The 23,064-nt window shown below is 41.3% G+C and overlaps 1 protein-coding gene across 2 annotated transcripts in view; it reads left to right on the top strand.

Moving 5' to 3' along the window:
- The window catches only part of chchd3a (coiled-coil-helix-coiled-coil-helix domain containing 3a), a 153,374-nt gene that overhangs the window by 8,720 nt on the left and 121,590 nt on the right, over positions 1-23,064 (top strand). For both annotated transcript variants that reach the window (XM_080421851.1, XM_080421852.1), the window contains one exon: positions 17,297-17,390. In XM_080421851.1, the coding sequence (XP_080277977.1) occupies positions 17,297-17,390 (94 nt within the window). The remainder of the gene's footprint in view (positions 1-17,296; positions 17,391-23,064) is intronic.

Below are 23,064 nucleotides of genomic sequence, written 5' to 3' on the forward strand. Positions count from 1 at the left end.
TTGTGCACGCGCATTTTTTTTAGCAGGCTCTCAAGTTTAAATCTCACTCAAGACAGCTCCCATGCCCAGTGTTGCCATGTCTGCTTATTATAAGCGACTTTGGGCTTGTTTTTCTGTAAAGTCGCTTGTAAATATCAGTGGTTGCGTTTTTTGGGCTTGTTTCTAAAGTGTAGTTGCTTATTTGGGCTTTCCTTCCTAATGTAGTTTTTTCATGTCATGGACCCCCAGATTAAATTATGTATCTGTCCGTTGAACCTCATCTGAAAATATTTTGTGCCAGGGACCCCCATATGAGATTTGTGTTTCAAATATATTCAAAATATATTCACTTTATTCCTCCCAATATTTTTTGAAAATAGCAGATGTACAAATCTGCTATTTTCAAACAGTTTATGTGAAGTGGTCAAACTTATCGTAGTTGCTTCTTTTGAGATTGTTTTCATAGGCCTGTTTCTCTTGCAAAATCTGGCAACACTGCCCATGCCACTTATCAGCAGCAGGTTTTCTTTTGGCTAAAGGTTTACTCTGGTATCGGGCTGAATAAGTCTTAAAAGGCTCCTAAATGTCACATATTTTAACTGATGACATCGTTTGGTTGTCATCATCATCATCACCAGTAATATACAGTGTGTGACATTTATCAGCATTTATTCACACATTCCACAAAGACATAACTCTGCTTTCCGTTTGCACTGGGCTAGCTTCAGTGTGGTGGTGTATTATTTATTATTCATTTTTCTGCCTGTCAAAAAAGCATTCTCCCATTGTCTGTGCTAATTGGTTTTTAGATTAAAAGATAAATATGACAGTATCAACATGTTTTGTACCGGTGGGTTGGAGTGTGTTGAGTGTAGCTATTATGAGAAACCTCCTGCTTCTTTTAAACCGTCATTCTGAAGTTAAATGGCTTATTCTTTCATTTCGGTTGCAGTGCGACACGTTGTGAGCTTGTAGATCTGCTATTTTCAAACATGTTAGTACTTTTACTTTTGGTACTTAAAGTATATTTTGATGCCAATACTTTTGTACTTTTACTCAGGTAACATTTTGAACACAGGCCTTTCACTTGTAACAGAGTATTTCTACATTGCAGTATTGATACTTTTACTTAAGTAAAACATTGCGAGTACTCTTTCCACCGCTGGTCAAGAGTGTGTGGAGGCCAGTCTGTGATAGCCTCGCGTAGCCAGACTATATCACTGCGTGGATATGAGTCTGGTGCTTCTATGAGGACGTTTTTTTTCCAAGGGGGCGGCATCAAAACAATGGCTCTGGACGCAATTGGTTAGACCTACAACCAACTACCAATCACAGTCTCCCATATTTGAATACTGGGCCCTGATTGGTCACCCCAGACTTCTGGACCAGGAAATGGATTCACAACGGAGCGGTGCCAGACCCAAATCGCCGAGTGCAATTTTTTTTTGCACTGGCAGATTCGTCTGGTCCCAGGCTAAGTCTGTGACATTCACAGCCCACCAAACCAAGCGACTCATAATTCACTCACTGTCACGTCTTCGTCCAAATCCCACAGAGGAGGGGAGAGAGGTGCTTCAGATAGCTAGCGATAGGCCCTCAGGATCAACCTGGAGAACAGGTTCTGATATGATAAACACTGTCTGGGGGTCCTTGAAGGGAAGCTTGGTTCAGGGTCGGAGTGTGTTCCGTATCGACAGAGCCCCGTGTCAGTCCCCAAGTAGGACATGTAAATGTTAAAGAGATTAAAAACTCATCATCTTTTTCGACAGGTTTTTTTCCTTTCTTCCCCTCCCCTTGCTCTTGATTTCCTCCAATCGTTAACCCATTAAAACCGGGAACGCACGCATTCTGTATAATTTTAGATATCTTTGGCTATTCAAAAATATCAGATATACAAGCTCATAGCGTGGCACCGAGTGCCGCGCTATGAGCTTGTAGATCTGCTATTTTTGAATAATCGTGAACATTTTGTGCAAATCTTTGAATGTATATATTTTTAAAGTGAACATTTGTAACTCAAATCTTTGCTTCTGGGGGGTCCCTGGAACAACATATTTTGAGATGGATGGGGGGTCCGCCAACTACATATAATTTTGGGGGCCCTTGGCATGAAAAAGTTTGAGAACCACTGATTATAGCAACACACGTTTTTTCAAAAAACTGTTAGGATTTAGAAGACATTTTGTAGAATCCCCAAAAGCAAAGATTTGAGTTAAAAATGTTCCCTTAAAAAAATAATAATAATAGATTTGCACACATTTTCGCGCTAAAACAAATAAATAGCAGCTCTATTGCCGCGCTATGAGCTTGTATATCTGCTATTTTTGAATAGCCAAAGAAATCTTAAAATGACACGGATGCTTTTCCCGGATTGAATGGGTTAAACCCCGTGGTCAAAAACCCAGGGAGAGGAAGGAGGACAGTCTTATTGGTGGTGGAGATAATAGACAAGGCAGCAAATTGCGTTTCTCATCAGAAGTTTCATTAACCCCAGGACCCGCTCGGAGGGCATAATCTGTAACATTATCACTTCCTCACGCTCCTGCCTCGGCGCCTTAGACAAGTCCTTGTACACCTTCGACCACGTTCAAACAAGCAGGCGAGAAGGAGAAAAAGGGGAAAAAGGACGACCAATGACCAAGAGTGATGACCGCCGCGGCTCTGAAGACACCTTTTCAGAATAGCTCCTTTTTAATTCCCTCCCCTTGCTTTACTACGGTGGTGGTCCAAGGACCCTCACGGGTTCCACATGGACCCCTTACAGGTCTTGAGAGTAGTGTTGATTTCATTTATCGAAAGCTATATGATGAAATATTTTCATCAACGCACATTTTTCAAAGGACGAAGACTAGACCAGACGAGACAACCACCCACATGAATAAAGAATAACTTGGACTAAATCATAATGCAATTTCGTTTATGAATCAAGACGAGACAACAATGTAGTTGAAATAGTAAAGACCGGGCTAAAGTCTGTCTTCATTTTAGTGCACGAAAAAAGACGAGACTAAATATTATACATATTTATCATATTAGACTAAATATGATGAAAACTAACGAGGGCAATTGAAACTAGACTAAGATTGAGACTATATTGAAAAATTGCTGATAAAATCAACACTATGTGAGAACGTTATGGGTCCATTTGCTTTCATTTGTACATTCTCAGAGTTATGGGGATACTTGAAATCGAAAAAGTTTGAAGAACCACTGCTTTAAAGAGATTTTGCCTCTAGTGGCTCCAATTGGGATGGTGTATCTTCATAAATGAACCATCTTTGGCTTCAACAGGGGGACAATTATGTCACCGGTCCATCCACACACATTTCTCCGACTGTCTCCTCTTTAAGTCCACCTCGTCTCTCCCTCTCTCCATGGTTCACCCAGGAGGAGCCACATCTTTCAGCAGGCTATTAGTCCAGCACAGTGTGTGGGCTCCTCCGTCCAATGAATATTTATAGACACTGTGTGGGAGGTTCAACCTTGACCGTGGTGTAATCAGCTCACACACACGTGCGCGTGCACATACACTCGGGGCATGATTTAGAGACAGCCTGGACCGCTGAGGAGTCTCACTCGATAGTACCCAACGCGCGCGCGCGCACACACACACACACACACACACACACACACACACACACACACACACACACACACACACACACACACACACACACACACACACACACACACACACACACACACACACACACACACACACACACACACACAATCAATGGCTGCCTCATTAAGGTCGCAACCTTTTGGGATTGGCCTGAACTTTGCAACTTTTTTTAAGAACGAGGTTCCCCCTCCCTCCGCCTCTGTTTTCTCCTTTTAAATTAGCAGGCTGGATCAATGATCCAAGTTGACGTTTTTTTTCTGGATTTTTTCCGCAGCGGATGGTGAAGTGTTTGCCTATTAACCCATTAAAACCGGGAACGCAGATCTGTGTAACCACTTAAACCATTATTTTATACTTTGACTATTCAAAAATAGCAGATAAACAAGCGCTTTAAAAATATCTATATTCAAAGATTTTCAAAAAATGGCTGATCTACAAGCCCATAGCGCAGCACTCTGTGCCGCGCTATGAGCTTGTAGATCTGCTATTTTTGAATAGCCAAAGTATAAGATGATGGTTAAAGTGGTTAAAATCTAAAATGACAGATGCTTTTACCGGTCTAAATGGGTTAAGATGTTTGTTGAGGAGACCTTGTAGGATAAAAAAGGGAACATGCTGAAATACTGAGTGCTGAGTAAAAATGTCGAGTCACAGCACTGTGTTGTACGAGGGTCACTGAATGGCCTTGTTTATACAACACCAACTTCACCTGTCAATTAGGCCAGTGGTTCTCCAAGTTTTTTCACATTCATTTTTCTAACTTTTTGAAAATTGAATGTCAAGGGCCCCCAAATTGTTTGTGCCTGGGACCCCCCCAGAAAATAATATTTATGTAAAAGAAAAATAATAATCAAGGTTTTCCAAATCTGCTATTTTTCTTACTCATTCAGTGCCAAGTAAATAAATACAAAATTGTCAATAGTGCCAGCGATTTTTCATTTTTCTTACCTTTTCAAGTAGTCACAGAATATTTATATCCTGTATGATTGATCCCCCAAAAGCCGCTAAACACGGAGGCTTTCACTGTGCTTCTGCAAAAAAAAACATTTCACTGCGACACCTCGTTCACTTGCTATGGGCCGTTGAAAATAGCATATCTCGTCAAAAATGCAGGGGAAAAAAAGATGATCCTATGATCCAAATATTGTACTTTTACTCCACTACAATTATTTGAAAACGTTAATTACTTGTTACTTTGTAGATTTTGATCATTATTACAAAACATACACATACTATATCCACTTTGGCCATTTGAAAATAGCCGATCTACAAGCTCACAATGCGTCGCATTGAGCTTGTAGATCTGCTATTTTCAAAAGATGTTTTATACATTTCATTTGAAAACTTTTGAAATGGGACATTCTGCATAATGAGTACTTTCTACTTTTGGAATCTTTAATTACATTTTGATACCAATACTTTTGTACTTTTACTCAAATAAATTTATAATTCCAGACTAGTACTTGTAATAGAATATTTCTACATTGCAGTATTGATACTTTTACAGTACATTTTCCCACCACTGCACATTGTAAAGTGCTTTGGATAAAGGTTTTGTATAAATGCACCATTCACCATTGTATGTACCATCTATTGTCTAAAGCACCATGGCTACTTTGACTTGGATGAAGGAGGAGATAAGAAAAGTAAACTGTGCCACGGGTTGGAAGTAAATCGACTACAAAAGACATAGCGTCAAGTACCATTCACTCGGTTTGGATGAGAATGGAAAACAGTATTTATATTCATTTTAGCCCATTAAGACCTGAGGCCGATTTCCACAAATGCCTTCTAAATCAGTAAGTTGTCACACTTTCCAGATTTAAAATAAATAAATAAATAAAATAGCAGATGTACAAGCTCACAGCGTGGAACGAAGTGACGAGCTGTGAGCTTGTAGATATGCTATTTTTGAGTAGCCAACGCTAAAAAATCGAAATGACACAGATGCTTTCCCGGTTCTAATGGGTTAGATTGATGTAATGTTTGTTTATTTTTTATTTTTTTAGGTGTAGCTGCAATATTTTCCGCTACGGTAGAATGCTTGAATGATCAAAAAGACATCCTGAAAAAAGCCCTTGGCAAAACAACTTTGTTTTCCCATCATTTTAAATGTCAGCGCTGTTATTCGTTTCTGCTTCTACGTAATAAAAAAAGAAAAGACACAGTTTTGTCTGTTTTTGCTATCTGACAGAACTCTTAGGTTCTAGTGTATAGTTAATAATGTAGAGGCAGGAGTTTTGACTCCTGTCCTATTTATCATGACAGTGGAGCAAATAAATACCCTGAAGAGTGTTTTATAAATTCATAAGACTGGCCCGGACGGCTGCCGTAGCGGTCCGGGCACCATTAGCGGCCTGACAGCGTGTCGCGGGTTCGAATCCCGATCCCGACGACCTTTGCTGCGTGTCACTCTCCATCTCTCTCTCTCCATTTCCTGTCAGTCTCCTGTATACTATATAAAAAAAAGCCATATAAAAAATAAAAAGCCCAAAAATTATCTTTAAAAAAATAATTCTCACAAGACTTGACAGCACGTAGCATGCAGCAAGTAGAACAGTGGTTCTCAACCTGTGGGTCTGGAACCCCAGGTTTTGGGGGTGTGGGGGTTCTGGACCCCCCACATGATTTATTTTTTTAAGGGGGGGGTCCCTAGATGACAGTGAAGTGACAATTTAATGAGTTTCAAGACCTTTTTAACACCTCAAAAAACACATTTTGATTTTTAAGTAAAAAAAAAGTGCTTAGGAAGCGAGATACAGCCTTTTTCAGTTATAAGTTAAACAAGGAGTGGATGGAGCTGCAAATCTTCAGATAATGATATTTTGGGTTCTGAAAAGAAAAAAACGTGAAACACGTTAAAGGCACGTTGCACCATAGCGGTAAAACACGTTAATGGCGCTCAATGAGTTAATGGTTGAGTCTCAAAAGGCACATTTCCGGGGTGTTGAAAGGTGAATTATCGTGGGACAAGACTACTCATCCTGGCGCGTGTTCTTCTAAATGACATAATTAATTACCATGCCCATTTGAATGATTGCATACATTACATTTCGACAATGTTTTGGTCACGGCTCGCGCTTACTGAGATGCACGCCCGTCACAGCTCCACAGCAGCAGAGGGCAGTGTTGGGCAATATTACTTAGGAAAGTAATATGTTACTTATTACTCCTTTAAAAAGTAATACATTATATTACTTATTAGTTTGTATCAAGAGTAATATACTATATTACACATTATATTACTATATTACTTTTTCCATATTGGAACAACAAATGTCAAGATTCAAGAGATTTGTTGTCACAAGGATGTAGTACATGCGAGTACATGCACTGTGAAAAACCTTAGGTTGGGGGGCTCCAAAATTACAATACACAATACAAACTAATTATGAATAACAATACTAAACTAAAAACACAGCCCTAAAGTCATTTCTAAAATGTCCTTATACAGCAGTGGTTCTCAACCTTTTCAGGCCGTGACCCCCCAAAATAATCATATTTGAACTTCGTACCCCCCTAAATAATCATATTTTAACTGGGGACCCCCCTCCCTGACAAGCACTTGGAATTATAGACCTTGCAATTAGTTTGACTCGGTTCCACAGATAAATATTGTGACAATGGCTGATCTACAAGCTTGTAAGTCTGCTTCTTTAGCCTGTTTCTTGTATTATTTGACAATTTGGCCACCGTTATAGTTTGTTGATTACTATTGATGTGGTTATGGTCTTTTTATTTTCTTGCAGAGATGTACCGACACCATTTTCTTCTTTCCTGATATACCGATTCCGAAAAAAAGTTTGAGAACCACTGCTCTAGGAATAAATACAAATTCCATTAATAATTGTTAAAGTGCAGCTACAGGTTAGTAAAATAATAATGTAAATAGTACAGTATGAGCATAAAACAGGTAGTGCGACATCAACTGAAGCATTCAAAATATGAAATAATTGATGACTGTAATTGACACATCATCATTTGAGTACTGTGGTATCGGATCGGCAAAGACTGACATACTCGCCGATACCGATTCCAGTATTTTAGGCAGTATCGGCAGCTTTTCCGATACTGGTATCGGACCAACTCTAGCAATAAGTACTCAAACTGGGGGACTGGAGTAATGTATTCGATCAGAAAAAAAGTTGATTTCTCGCGTCCCTTATTTTGAACGAAACACTGCTAAGTATTTAGGACTACGGAGACATTTCTCATTACCTATTTGTCTCCACCTGTCGCTGTGAAAAGTAAAAAAAAAAGAAGACCGTTTTGCAATAAGCCTCGGAACAGAGCAAGTCTTTTCAATAGAGTGCAATAACTGCTCACATATTACAATAGAATGATTCATTCTCAATGCCAGTGGGAGGCCAAGGAGGAGCGGTAGGAGAGAAAAATCCTCTCAACACCTACGACTGCCCTCATTAGAAAGATGTGATGTTATACCGTGGCTGTCAGGCTGTCTGGTTACCGCCGGTCCGTGTGGGAGAATAAGCCGACATGAACCTCTTATGCTGTCCGTCAAAAGGTATCTTTAGCCCATTAACACCGGGAAAGCATCGGTGTCATTTTAGATTTTTCTATTGGCTTTTCAAAAATGGCAGATCTACAAGCTCCCCAGCAAAGGTAGTTAAAGGGATAGTTCACCCCCAAAATGACTTTTTTTCCTATCGATTAGTCACCCCATGGAGACTTGAATTCATGGATATTTTCTTGTTTTTGCCACATTCCTAAGCCAATAATTTGTTGACAGGCAGCGGTTCCTGTAGGAGACACAAAGAGTCACCTTTGTGTCTCCTACCTGAACCGCTGCCTACCGGTCCGCTGGTCATCAAATTATTGGCTTAGGAATGTGACAAACTAAAACATATCCATGAATTCAAGTCTCCATGGGGTGACTAATCGGTAGAAAAAAAGTACATTTTTGGGTGAACTATCCCTTTAACGTAGCACACAATAACTGTAACCACTTTATCCATTTATATGTTGGCTATTCAAAAATAGCAGTGAGCAAGCTTGTACATCTGCTATTGTTTTTACATTTTTGTAAATGTTTGAAAGCGTGAGAAATGCTGATTTGTAGAAGGCATTTGTAGAATGGGCCCCTCAGGTCTTACTGGGTTAGACCATTCCGGGGTTGTATTTTAGAATATTGGCTCACAGTAAAACCATGACACTTGTCAGAAATGTGTTTGAAGCGCTCTCTCTCTCTCTCTCGCCCCACCAGACCTGAATGAGAAGCTTTTTGCAGGAGTTTATCTTAACAGGGGCAGTGGAGAGGCCTCCACTTTCTCCACTTGATCTAAGAATGACCTTTTGCACTTGCCCTAATCTGTTGGTACCCTTAAATCCCCCTCTATTATACAGTACTTAGCATTTTCCAGAGTCGACCTATGCCGCACATTGATTCCAGAGGCGTCGTAGTAGTAGTAGTAAAATAATAATACAATGTAGTAGTAGTAGTAGTAGTAAAATAATAATACATTGTAGTAGTAGTAGTAAAATAATAATACAATGTATTTGTATAGCACCTTTCATGACATGAAATGCAGCTCAAAGTGCTTTACAGAGCAATACAAAGCACAAGTGCTTTACAGAAAAAGTACAAATAATTTAACAATAAAGAAAAAAAAGAAAAGCATAAAACAACATGAACAAATATATATATAGCAAAAAAGACAGTGAATCAGGCAAACAGACATTGAGGACATGAATAACAACACAGAGATTTAAAAATCAACTAAAAGCAAGAGTGAAGAAATAGGTCCTGAGTTGTGCTTTAAAGCTATCCGCTGCCTGTCTTACGTGTAATGGGAGAATGCTGCTTCTGCTTCACCGAAAATGTATGTTGCTATATCAGTGGTGCTCCAACTTGTGTCAAGGACCCCCAAAATGATATGTATTTGGCCGCTGACCCCCATCTCAAAATATGTTGTTCCAGGGACCCCCCAGAAGCACAGATCGGAGTAATTTTTTTTCGCTTTAGAACATATTATTCAAAGATTTGCACACATTTTCCAAGATATAGAAAAAAATAGCAGATCTACAAGCTCATAGCGCGGCACTCCTATGAGCTTGTAGATCTGCTATTTTTGAATAGCCAAAGAAATCTTAAAATGACACTCTCTCTCTCTCGTGTGCTGAGATCAACGGAGAGGTGAGTTTATACCCTCCTGAGTTGTGACTACTGTCAAACTAAGATGAGCATTTGCTCCTCCATGCTGTGTTCTGACAGCATGGTGACTGACAGCTCAGCTGTCCCTCTCCTGGAGGTTATGCCATACGGCAAAAAGCTGTCAGCCGTCAGTCACAGGCATCGCTCTTCTGCGCCGCCGTCTGCCGAGGCCCTTCGCCGCACGACCCTTTCCCTCAACCCGCTGATGTATTTTCACCACGTGTCGCTGTCTCACTCTCTAACTGTTAGTTTGTGCCCAAAGTTCAGTATTTATGATGCGAGAATCTGTCATGTTGTTAAATCGATGTAAAAAGCAGGCGGAAGCGCATGTCAAAACAGTTACAGTCTGATGAAATGCTTTGGGGCATGTTGCAGTATGTAAACAGTGGAATCTGTAATCAGACGGATTTCAGCGCCCCAGGGCTCAATACCAGGTCTGCTAGTATTTCCCTCTACAACAAACCTCTTATAAAATTTCCCATCTACAAGCTTTTTAAGACTTTTTTTATCGTTTATTTATTAGTACCTATGCTGCTACCAACATCTATGCATTGTATCGCTCTTTTTGCATTGGATTGATGCCATCAAGATCATTTCGTTGTACACTCATTCTATTTTGTTCAATGACAAAATACAATGATCCATCCATCCATCCATCCACAACGTGGCACTTTGCAACGCGTTGTGAACTTGTATCTATTATATATTTGGTCTATTTTGGCCTAATGTTTGCTCCAGAATGGGGATGCTAGAGTTCATGTGTTTTAAAAAGGGGGGAAATAGCGGGAAGGTGGAGAGAGTAAGATGAGAGATGGTTTGATGTATCACTAGAGGTGGATGGAATGATGGATGGTGGCATATATGGCCTATGGGGTAAGAGCAGGGGTCTTCAACAGGGGGTCCTCAGAGTTACTACAGCGTGAAATCTTTGTGTGATAGGAACTTCTTTTTTTTCATGAACTTGAACCCTAGCATCCATTTTTCTGAGGGGAACATTAGCCGAAAATAGCAGGTCTACAAGCAAGGCGTTGTAGCTTGTAGATCTGCTATTTTCGGCAAAGAGATTTGGTATAGGGGGAAAAAAGAGCAGAAGTATTGAACCCTAGCATCCCTTTTTCTGAGGGGAACATTAGCCGAAAATAGCAGGTCTACAAGCAAGGCGTTGTAGCTTGTAGATCTGCTATTTTCGGCAAAGAGATTTGGTATAGGGGGAAAAAAGAGCAGAAGTATTGAGAGTGGTTAACACATTGGCTGCCAATTATTTCAGATTTTTAGCTGTTGCCTGCCAGAGATTTTTCATTGAAAAAAAAAGTACTCAGGAGCCGAGATACAGAATTTTTAAGTTTTTAAGTTAACAAGGAAGTGGATAGGAGTTTAAATCTTCGATAAATCATATCTCCTTGGTCTTTGGGTCAAAAAACAAGAAAAAAAAAAAAAAAAAAAAAAGATTTGGCAGCCAATGTGTTAACTGTCTGAAAATACACAAGAACATGAATCCAACGTACACTGATGATAGTGCTGTCAAACAAGTCTATGAAGCTATCTATGAAACAGTCGAATTTGCAACACAATGTTATATAATACTAGACCATACCGGTATGAGCACCCAAAGTGCGTCATGGTCCGCTTGTTTCACGGATGTGGCAACACCGGCGCTTGTTTCACGCACATGATTTGGCAACCCGGGAGCCAGCGAACACAAAAACGCTAATAAACAGCTGACATTTGGGGAAAGCGAAAAACGGGCTTCGGTGTTCAGTGCACATGGTAATGGTCAATGGCTGTGTGCAAATGCAGATCAATTGCTCCAGCCACTGAGGAGAACCGGGCAGAAGAGATTTTGGACACACACACACACACACACACACACACACACACACACACACACACACACACACACACACACACACACACACACACACACACAGAGCCACAGAGGATGAGTATAGGATGATGTAGTGGGGGTACCTGCTTCATCTCTCTCTCACATAAGGGGTCCTTGGCCTGAAAAACGTTGAAGACCCCAGGCTAAGGGTGTTTCGCAGAATTTTGACCGATTTCAGCCATGCTGAGGAGGTCTGCGGTGCCAGTTGGAGTCGTATCTTTAATTCACTTTTATCGCGTAACGTTTTGAACTCGTCTTACCTCACGATGTCCTCCGTTTTGATCAACCCGTTCTGTAATGAATGGTAACAAGCCGAAAGACTCCCCACAGTGCTTTTTTCACTCAGAAATGTTTAGGCATGATGCATGAAATGTGTATTTATGCGTAAGTTTCACATCATGGTGCCTCTTAGTGTTAACCCATTAAGACCTGAGGCAGATTCCTCAAATGTCTTCTGAATCCTAACAGTTTTCTGAAAAACGTAGGCCTATGTTTCCCTCCAGAGGACCCCCAAAATTATATGTATTAATTTGGCCGCCGACCCCCATCTCAAAACATTTGTTCCAGGGACGCCCAGAAGCAAATATTTGAGTTAAAATGTTCGCTTTAGAAATGTATAGCCAAAGATTTGCACAAATTATCCAGATTTTCTAAAATGACACAGATGCTTTCCCGGTTTAAATGTGTTAACATGAAAAGCAAGGTGAGTAATTGAAGTGCAAGCAGCTAGGGGAGTTGAATGAAGTATAGCCGTGAGTGAGATGCAGATTTGGCTTTTATTTGATTTGAGAGTTGCTGAATCACTCGAGGGGTAGGTTTTTACTTGGGAGATAATTGCAGTTTTTAGAGCGTCAGAGAGATCGTGCAGTCCAGGAGCACCGTGTGCCAATATAGTGGTGGTTGTTGCCTGCTCCGTTTTAATTGGCACACAGAGAGTACTATACCGTATACCTACTACTGGGAGGATTGCTGTAAAATTGTCCTCACGATGTCCATTTTGCAAATTGTACAATATTTGTGGGGACATTTGGCCCTCACAAGTATAGTCACACACACACACACACACACACACACACACACAGACACACAAGCACACGCGCGCACACAAACAGTGAAGTGAAGTGTGCCCTATTCAAGGCCGGCTTTGAGGTGTAAACTCAGTGAACCCCATGCTCCCTGTTGGGAACACAGAATCGCTTTCTCTCTCTCCGTGCCTCTCATCCCTCCATCTCTCCTCCTGTTCCTCCATTAGGAGTGGATGTTTATCACCCAAGTCTCTCTGCAAGGCCAAAGAGAGGAGGAGGAGGAATACCCCAAAGAGTTTGTTACAAGATCAAGTCACAGAAATGCTCTCAGGTTTTTGTTTGTTGACTTGGCTTGTGAGCAGCGTTGCCATGTCTGCTTATTATAAGCGACTTTGGGCTTCTTTTTCTGTAAAGTGGCTTGTAAATATTGGTAGTCGCGTCGGTGGTTGCTGTTTTGGGGGGCTTGTTTCTAAAGTGTAGTTGCTTATTTGGGCTTGTTTCCTAATGTTGTTTAAACTAGTGGTTCTTTAATATTGTCTGGGCAAGGACCCCTATCTATTTGTCCCCAGATCCCCCATCTGAAAACATTTTGTCCAGGGACCCCTGTACCAGATTTGTGTAGTTAAAATGTTTCGAGAAAAGAAGATCTACAAGCAGATCTAAGTCATGTGGCCTAATAGTCGCTTCTTTTGGGCTTGTTTTCATAGACCTGGGTTGCTCATTTCTCTCACAAAATCCGGCAACACTTGTGCGTGAGGTGCTAGTCAGAACCGTATGTGTTCATTCAGTTGTTCCCAACGCCTTTTACATCCGCTGTGGAATCAAATGAACGTGATTTATGACAAAATCCCACTTAACGCAGATGTTTAGAGTCACCCCCCCTCCCCCCATTATGATTACATGGAGACAGAGTGTCTCCATCATCCACTGTAAAGATGCCAGTCAGTATTATGTAACCTGGCTCCACGGTCCAAAATGGATAAAATAATGATTTGTTAATGGATACCAAAGTCCCGATTGGGAGCTTTAAAAGGGTTTCATGACAAAAGACCAGTGCTTTTATGGCACTGCAGCCTGCGCGAGGACCACAAAAAAAAAACGGGGCGCAGATGTGAAACCTCCAAATTAAAATGACCTCCCATCAGCAGCAGCACGTCATTAAATGACAATTGAGCCAAGTCACAAGACCATTGAAGAGATGTTGTTGGATTACTGGCCGGAGTCGAGTCGAGTCCCAAGCTGAGAGTAAAGGAATGCCCGTGTTCATTTTATATCTTTATAGATTAGTTCATTTAGTTTTTAAATTGGATTTTCCGTGAGCTCGCTCACCACCCATCCCCGTGCACACGTGTGTGTGTACGTATGTATGTGCGTGTGTGTGCACGTGTCCCCGATCCTCCTCGCCCGGCCGGCCTGCCTGCCGCTGCCATGGAGGTTTACTAGGGATGGGACGATAATCGATATTGTTTATTGTGATAAAAAAAAACGCTCACAATAATCGTATCGCAGAGATTTAAATTATCGTGAAATTGTCATCCGTCGTACACTAGGATGAATTCGCTTTTGTTGAGCTGCAATTTCAGCACCACTTAAACCTTCTATACTTGATAAAACTGACTTATAAAGAGTGCATTTGGTGCAGTATGCTCTTATTTCACTCTACACAAATCTATTTGCCAAATATAGCTGATATCAGCGGGCACAGTGGCGCAGTCGGTAGCGCTGTCGCCTCACAGCTAGACTGTCCTGGGTTCGATTTCCACTAGGGACGTTGGGCAGTGGTGGCTTATCCATCGGGCTTGAGGTGCTGAAGCACAGGGCACCAACCTGGGGGGGGGGGGGGAGACACACCAAACGGCGTAAAAAAGAAAAGCGAAAAACTGCGAAATGTAGACGCAGCGGCTGCTAAAGGAGCGCTACAACAGTGAAACGCGCCGGTCATTTTTCCCCGTGCTACTACATCCCTGGCAGGGGATGTAGTAGCCCAGGATTACATGGGAAATTGGCACTGGGTGAAAACAATGGGTTACAAAATCGTGGGATAAAAAAAAAGAAATCTGATCTCTGCGTTGCAAGTTTTACGTTTTTGATTATGGTGATAATATCGTTAATCACAACTATTTTTGCCACAGTAATCATAACATGTGATTTATCATATCGTCCCATCCCTAATGGAAACAACACTAGTATTAATAATGGAGTGTGACAATAGGGATTATCCTGTCCATCCAGTGCGGTTGCGGTGGCGGTGGTGGTGGAGGGGGGGGGGGGGCTGCTCCTCCTCCCTGCTACCGCAGTGGTGCAGCAGCGCTGCATGGCAGCACTTCTGTCTTCAGAGCACGTTTTGGAGACACCCCCCCCCCTCTCCCCTCTTCCCCCTCCCCGCCGCATGCCCGCCCGCCCGCCCGCCTTCTTTACTTTCATGCTTAATTACCTGCCAAGATAGGACAGAGGAGACATGCGGGCAGACATGTATGACACACCAGCGACATGGAGAAGGAGGATGGAGGAGACTACTGCGGTTTCATAGTGCGTTTTCTCTGTGTGTGTGTGTGTGTGTGTGTGTGTGTGTGTGTTTGGACACTCTGCATTAATAGGGCAGGTCATTGCCGATGTGTGTCGGTTGTAGTAGACTCCCAGACACTCCCCTCTGCTTTCCATCTCTTGCTTCATAAGACATCCATCGCAGCCCGCAGGCTACAAGACGCCCAGTCCCACCTCACTGCACTCACAGCGAGCACGCACACACGCACACACACACGCACGCACACGCACACGCACACACACCCAGTGATGGAAGAAGTACTCACTCATGTTTTACTTAAGTAAGTAAGTATCAATACTGCAGTGTAGAAATACTCTGTGACAAGTCAAATTCCAGTATTCAAAGTGTAAAAGCACAAAAGTATATGCATCAACATATACTTAAAGTACCTAAAGTAAAAGTACTCATTGTGCAGAATGTCCTTTTTCAGAAGTTCAAAATGTATATACAGTACATCTTTTGAAAAAAGCAGATCTACAAGCTCACAATTGTGAGCTTGTACTGTAGATCTGCAATTTTCAAATGGCCGAAATGTATATAAGGCTGAAGTGGTTCACGTATGTTTTGTGATAATAATGGAAATCTGCAAAGTAACTAAAGCTGTCAAGTAATTGTATTGGAGTAAAAAGTACAATATTTGTCTCTGCGATGTAGTGGAGTAGAAATAAAAGTATTGGAAATACTGAAGAAAGTAAAAAAATACCTCAAAATCGTACTCAAGTACAGTACTTGAGTAAATGTACTTTTGTACACCATTACACACGCACACACACACACACACACACACAGACACAGGCACCCGCACCCGCACACACAATCACTTGCGCACGATCTGAAGACACAATCTTTACAAACACTCCATTACGTTTTATAGCTCACAGCGAAGCACCCTGTATGAGAGATAAAAGCACCAGCAGACTCCCTCTACTTTAACACATTCAAACCAGGAAAGCACCTGCGTCACTTTAGATTTTAGCACCACTTTAACCATTATTTTATACTTTGGCTATTAAAAAATAGCAGATATACAAGCTCGTAGCGTGGCGATCTGCTGTTTTTGAAAAATCTTATTTTTTTTTTGCAAATCTTTGAATATATATTTTTTTTAAGCGAACATTTTTAACTAAAAACTTTGCTTCTAGGGGGTGCCTGGAACAAACTATTTTGAGATGGGGGTCGGCGGCCAAATACATATCATTTTGGGGGTCCTCCGCATGAAAAAAGTTTGAGCATCACTGATATAGCAAGCAACTTAAGTTTTTTCAGAAAACTGTTAGGATTTAGAAGACGTTAGAATCGGCCTCAGGTCCTAATGGGTTAATAACTAAATCACTGAGGAGGCTGACTGTGTAAATGTTGTCTTTTTCTCTCTTTTCTTTCTCTGGCAATTATATTACCAGTGCAGATAATGTTTGTATATGCAGTCTATGCACAGTCATACATGCGTACGCACGCACGCACGCACGCACGCACGCACGCACGCACGCACGCACGCACGCACGCACGCACGCACGCACGCACGCACGCACGCACGCACGCACGCACGCACGCACGCACGCACGCACGCACGCACGCACGCACGCACGCACGCACGCACGCACGCACGCACGCACGCACGCACGCACGCACGCGCGCACACTAGTTAGTGCGTCTCTCTTTGATCTCGTTGGTATTCTGCCGTTGTGAAAACAGCCGATCCACAACGCCTCAGCTTGTAGATCTGCTATTTTTATAATATTTATCTGAGGAACCGAAGATATAATGCCTCAACTCCTACAACTCCGAGTGCTTGTCAGGGTGTGGGGTCCCCAGTTCATTATCATTATTTTGGGGGGTCCCCAGTTCAAATATGATTATTTTTGGGGGGTCCCCAGTTCAAATATGATTATTTTGGGGGGTCCCCAGTTCAAATATGATTATTTTGGGGGGTCCCCAGTTCAAATATGATTATTTTGGGGGGTCGCGGCCTGTAAAGGTTGAGAACCACTGGCTTAGCAGATAAATTGAACATGTTTACTTATGCATCTCTCTCTCTCTCTCTCTGTATCTCTCTCTCTCTCTCTAGTTGATGGAGAGACCTTGAGGAAGAGGATCACTGATGAATTGTCTCAAGGCATGGAGGAGCAAAGAGCCAAGGCACAACAAGAACTGCAAGACTGGTGAGACACATACACACACACTAGATCATACTACAGCATCACTCAAAAGTAGCAGATCCACAAGCGACGCGTTTTGAGCTTGTAGATCTACTACTTTTGATGCTTTGGAATTTGAATCCTGAAAAGTGAACAGTTTTTGGACATATGAGGTTACCACCCGACAGACAGTGTTCACCATGGTTCCTCACCATGTTTTCAAGTCTAGGTTCAGGATTTCATTAGAAAAAAGACATTTTCAAATGTGAGCCACTTTCTGCGCTCATTAATAGTCAAAAAGGTCAGTCCCAAATCCCCCCCCCCCCACCGTTTCCAATCTCCACCTTCTTCCGAAGCACATCAGAACTCATTCTGCCATTTTGTAACACACACACACACACACACACACACACACACACACACACACACACACTCCTCTTTCTTTGCTGGATCAATTAATCATGCCTTAGCAGAGGAGCACGACGTCTTGAGGTAATTTCCTGGGCGCTGAGTGGGCGATCCATTAGGCAGGCCTGATGAAGAATCAACCCTCCATCTAAGAAAGCATCTTCCATCTCCTCTCCTCTCCTCTCCTCTCCTCTCCTCTCCTCTCCTCTCCTCTCCTCCACAAAGAAGCAGGTGCATGCGTTCCGTTCCATAATGTCCAATAAACACTTCGCTTTTCCTCTTTAATGGGTCTTGGATGAGTTCCAAGTGTCTGATGAATGAACAACTTTGATTAGTCACCGCAGTCAGGTCTGTACTGTATAAATAAACACTACTCGTATACAGGTCTGTACTGTATAAATGAACACTACATACAGGTCTGTACTGTATAAATAACAAGACCAGGAGACCTGGTTCTGCCAGACCCAAAATGAAGTCCTAGTATGTAACACACCTACAAACCATTTTATAACTGAAGTTCATGATGTCTATACTGTATAAATAAACACTACTCGTATACAGGTCTGTACTGTATAAATACACACTACATACAAGTATATACTGTATAAATAAACACTACATACAAGTATGTACTGTATAAATAAACACTACATACAAGTATGTACTGTATTAATAAAAACACTACATACAAGTATGTACTGTATAAATAAACACTACATACAAGTATGTACTGTATAAATACACACTACATACAGGTATGTACTGTATAAATACACACTACATACAAGTATATACTGTATAAATACACGCTACATACAGGTATGTACTGTATAAATACACGCTACATACAAGTATATACTGTATAAATACACACTACATACAAGTATATACTGTATAAATACACACTACATACAGGTATGTACTGTATAAATACACACTACATACAAGTATATACTGTATAAATACACACTACATACAAGTATATACTGTATAAATACACACTACATACAAGTATATACTGTATAAATACACACTACATACAGGTATGTAGCTACATACTGTACACTACAAGTATGCACTGTATAAATAAACACTACATACTGTACAGGTCAGTACGGTATAAATAAACATACAGACATGTCTGTACTGTCTAAACACGAGTCTGTATGGTAAAAAATAAACACTACATACTGTACAGGTCTGTATGGTACTGTATAAATGAACACTACACGCAGGTCTGTACTGTATAAATCCGTGGTTCACAGTTCTCAAACTTTTTAATTGTTGATGATGGTCTGAGGACCGACACGCCCGCTCCTTGTGTCACCCTTTTCACTTTAGTAATTAAAACATAGATATTTAGAGCCTCAGCGTCCTTTTGTCCGTATGAGAGCTTCTTCAGTTGCACCTGGCTGTACCTTTTGTTTTAAGCCTCGAGTCAAGAGTGCAAACCCTCCGAGATTTAGATTAGCCTTTTGCCTGAGGGATTTCTGAGGGGTTCTGAAAATGTTTTGTGCCAGGGACCCCCAGAAGTGAAGATTTATGTTAAGACAATTCCGGGTTGTTCAGAAATTATTTGTCTATTGACTTTTTCCAACCCCGTTTGGTTAATTGTTTCTTTTTAAATGAACTGCTTCCTGTGTGTAGTTATTGACTGCTGCTGTTAGGAAATAAGTACATCAAAATTACACTTTCCTCCTCGCAATTAATTCGAATGATTGCAATGATTGTCGTGGCAATTTGGGCCTTGATGTGTGAAGAAGATGGCTTCATTATTTATTTGTGTTTGGGCCTGTTAAGCTACCTCTTCAATGTGAAAGGCCTTTGTGATTGTGAGCAAGCATGTTTAAATAAGCAATCATCTGGGCAGCTTCTGTCTGCACAAACGTGCGTAGCCTATGTTTGTGTTGTTTTTAATTTGTAGAATTTGTGTGCGTTCGTGCAATTCTGTTTATTATCCTTTTATCCCTGTTTCTCCACAACACTCTCTGGCTGTGTGTGTGTGTGTGTGTGTGTGTGTGTGTGTGTGTGTGTGTGTGTGTGTGTGTGTGTGTGTGTGTGTGTGTGTGTGTGTGTGTGTGTGTGTGTGTGTGTGTGTGTGTGTGTGTGTGTGTGTGTGTGTGTGTGTGTGTGTGTGTGTGTGTTTTACTTAAGTAAAAGTATCAAAACCCTATTATAGAAATACTCGAGTTCGGTGTTCAAAATTCACTTGAGTAATAGTGCAAAAGTATTGGCATCAAAATGTACTTAAAGTATCAAAATTAAAAGTTCTCATTAGGCAGAACGTCCCATTTCACAAGTTTTCAAATGTATAAAAATCCTTTGAAAATTGATCTACAAGCTCAACGCGTCGTTGTGAGCTATTTTGAAGTATATATATATATATATAGTATATAGTATATATAGGTCTGAAGTGGTTTTGTAATAATAATCAAAATCTACAAAGTAACTAGTAACTAAAGTTGTCAAATTGTATTGGAGTAAAAAGTACAATATTTGCCTCTGAGATGTCGTGGAGTAGAAGTACAATTTTTTATTGACAATTGTACTCCAGTAAAGTAAAAATACCTCAGATTTGTACTTAAGTACAGTACTTATATGTAAATGTACTTATTTACTTTCCACCACGTACGTGTGTGCGTGTGTGTGCGTGTGAGAGACGGAGAGAGAGAGAGTTACGTGCCTGTTGCTCTACCAGATGGAGAAACGGACAGTAAAGCAGTATATCTGGTATGTGTGTGTGTGTGTGTGTGTGTGTGTTTCCGTGGTTACACTCAACACAGTCTAAAACCCACCAACCTGTGGACTAATTGCCATTGATAAAGAAATGCATTCTCTGCCTCACGCCTGTAAAGAAGAAAATTTAGACACGAGCATCTGGTTGGCTTTGACCTCGCAGGCTTGGATGTTTTTTTTTTCTCTTTTTTTTCTTTTATCTGTCCTCTTTTATGTGGTCATTGTTGCCACAGGGACAGAGCTAAAGTTACCCCGCCCCTCTGTCGCATCACCCCGGCAACGCCATTAAGGCCACAAGTACAGACTTTATTGACCATGATGCCTAGCTCGGACAGACGGAATCAATATTTCCTTTAATGTTGTCTCTCTCGCTCCGCTAAGTTCTCTGGCTTAGTTTTTTTGTTCCCCCCCTCCCCCCCCGTTTCGTTTCTCTCTTGCTTTTACGATGTTTGTGTTTTGCGTCGACTTGGGGGAATGGGGCTTTTTAGTCAGTGATTTCACTGCCATTGTTTATTATGGCTGTAAAGCAGCACTGCTCACACTAACAACATCTGGACCCTTCACTTGATGGCATCTGTCCTCCCATGATGTCACTCTTCCCGTCTATGATGACCATGTGGGAGTGGCCATGTGACATCACTAATTGTTTTAATCTAATTCAGGGGGTGTTCAAGGACCCCTTAGCTGACAGGGAGATGAAGCAGGGACAAATACATATTGTATGTAATTGTGTTGCATATTAAACTATTTCATAGATAGCTTCATAGACTTGTTTGACAGCAACTATCATCAGTGTTGTGTTGGATTCATGTTAATATGTATTTTCAGACATTTAACCACTTAAACTGTCAATAATTAGTAAACTTTTAAACTTTCACTCTGTGCTTGGTCTGATCCTTTCCCCCTCTACACCGAACCTCTTTGACGAAAATAGCAGCTCTACAAGTGAGCTTGTAGATCTGCTGTAGATCTGCTATTTTCGGCTAACGTCCTCCTTAGAATAGGGATGCTAGGGTTCAAGTGGTTAATGTAAAAAAAATTGTTCCTTTCACACAAAGATTTGGCGGCCCCCCTGTAGTAACTCTGAGGACCCCCTATGGGTCCCGAACACCAAGTTGAAGACCTTGATCAAATTTTTTGGGTGTCCGAGTGAAAGCAGCCCAAAATGCACTGCTTTGCCTTTTCCATAATCTTATTATTATTTTAGTTTATTATTTAGATTATTGGCACTATAAAACAGTCTATGATCGCTACCTTGCTAATAATGGGTCTTTAAAACCACCTCAGCAGCTGTTAGTATACTGGAGCGCTCCACCGCAGTGAAGCCCGTGTTTGTTAAACTCTTTGTTAGAATGAATTGACTGTCAAACGCCCCATAGCAACACCATTTGTCCAGGAGCTTATCGTTCTTCAGTTCTGACCAATCAAGAACCGGTGCCAAATTGGCACCGGTTCTCAGGCGTCCAGCGAAGTTTGGTGTTCAGAACCATGACCAGGACCACTGGACCTCTTACACTTCTGTCTGAATTTAGAGTAGCCAATTATTTTCGACTCAATTCTTTCCTCCCAATTGATTCTTTTTTTCCATTTATTATTATCTTATTTATATATGTTTTCTTGCCTTTTTCCTCCCCAATTTAGTTGCTATGTCAATTGATTACCCCCCCCCCCCCCCACACACACACACACACACACACACATTAGTGTGTTGTCACTGCTGTTGTATCCTACTGACTCACCTGCCAGTGAGGAGCCCCCACCGGGAGGACGCAGAGGCCTTCGTCCTACTCCTCCCTCCCGTATGGAATACAAGCAGTGACCAATCACCATCCCCACCTGGCTTCCCTCCTCCCAATTGAGTCATTATGCCAATTAACCCCCTTAAGACCGGGAACGCATTTGTGTGTAATTTTTTTATTTCCTTGGCTATTCGAAAATAGCAGATCTACAAGCTCATAGCTGGGCTTGTAGATCTGCCATTTTTCAAAAAAAATCTGAAAATGTGTGCAAATCTTTGAACATATCTGCTATCCAGCCTGAAACCACTAACTCCAAAACGCTCATTGTTCAGGAAACGAGAAAACAAAATATAAGTTTTTCAGGAAATGAAGAAAACCTTATATTTTTAAAACAAATCAATACTGCCTCATCAAAGTTGGTATAGTGACTTTATATATTGTCAGATACTTGCATGTGTCATTATATTATCAACACTTTACCCAAATCGCGGGTAAATCAACACTTTACCCAGCGCTAGTGGAGTTAGTAATTTCAGACGAGCAGAAATCAAGCTGAAATGGAGTTGTTGTCCAAACAATAGCTCCACTCGCTGCTGAGGGAGAGGTGTCAGCGCGACAGAAATGCTATGAATGCCTTTCTTCTTGTCACATTGCTCTCCTCATTGAACACTTCATAGATTTTAGAAATATAATTACTTGTTTTCATAACATTAGCGTCAGTGCTAAGTTTGATAAACAGGTACACTGCATAGTTTTAACAGACTACGGGGAGTTTGTAACGTGATCCTCCTCCTCGTTCACTGCGCAGCGCGCTC

The sequence above is a fragment of the Gymnoscopelus braueri genome (genome assembly GCF_963280865.1).
Source record: "Gymnoscopelus braueri genome assembly, chromosome: 23".
Lineage (NCBI taxonomy): Eukaryota > Metazoa > Chordata > Actinopteri > Myctophiformes > Myctophidae > Gymnoscopelus > Gymnoscopelus braueri.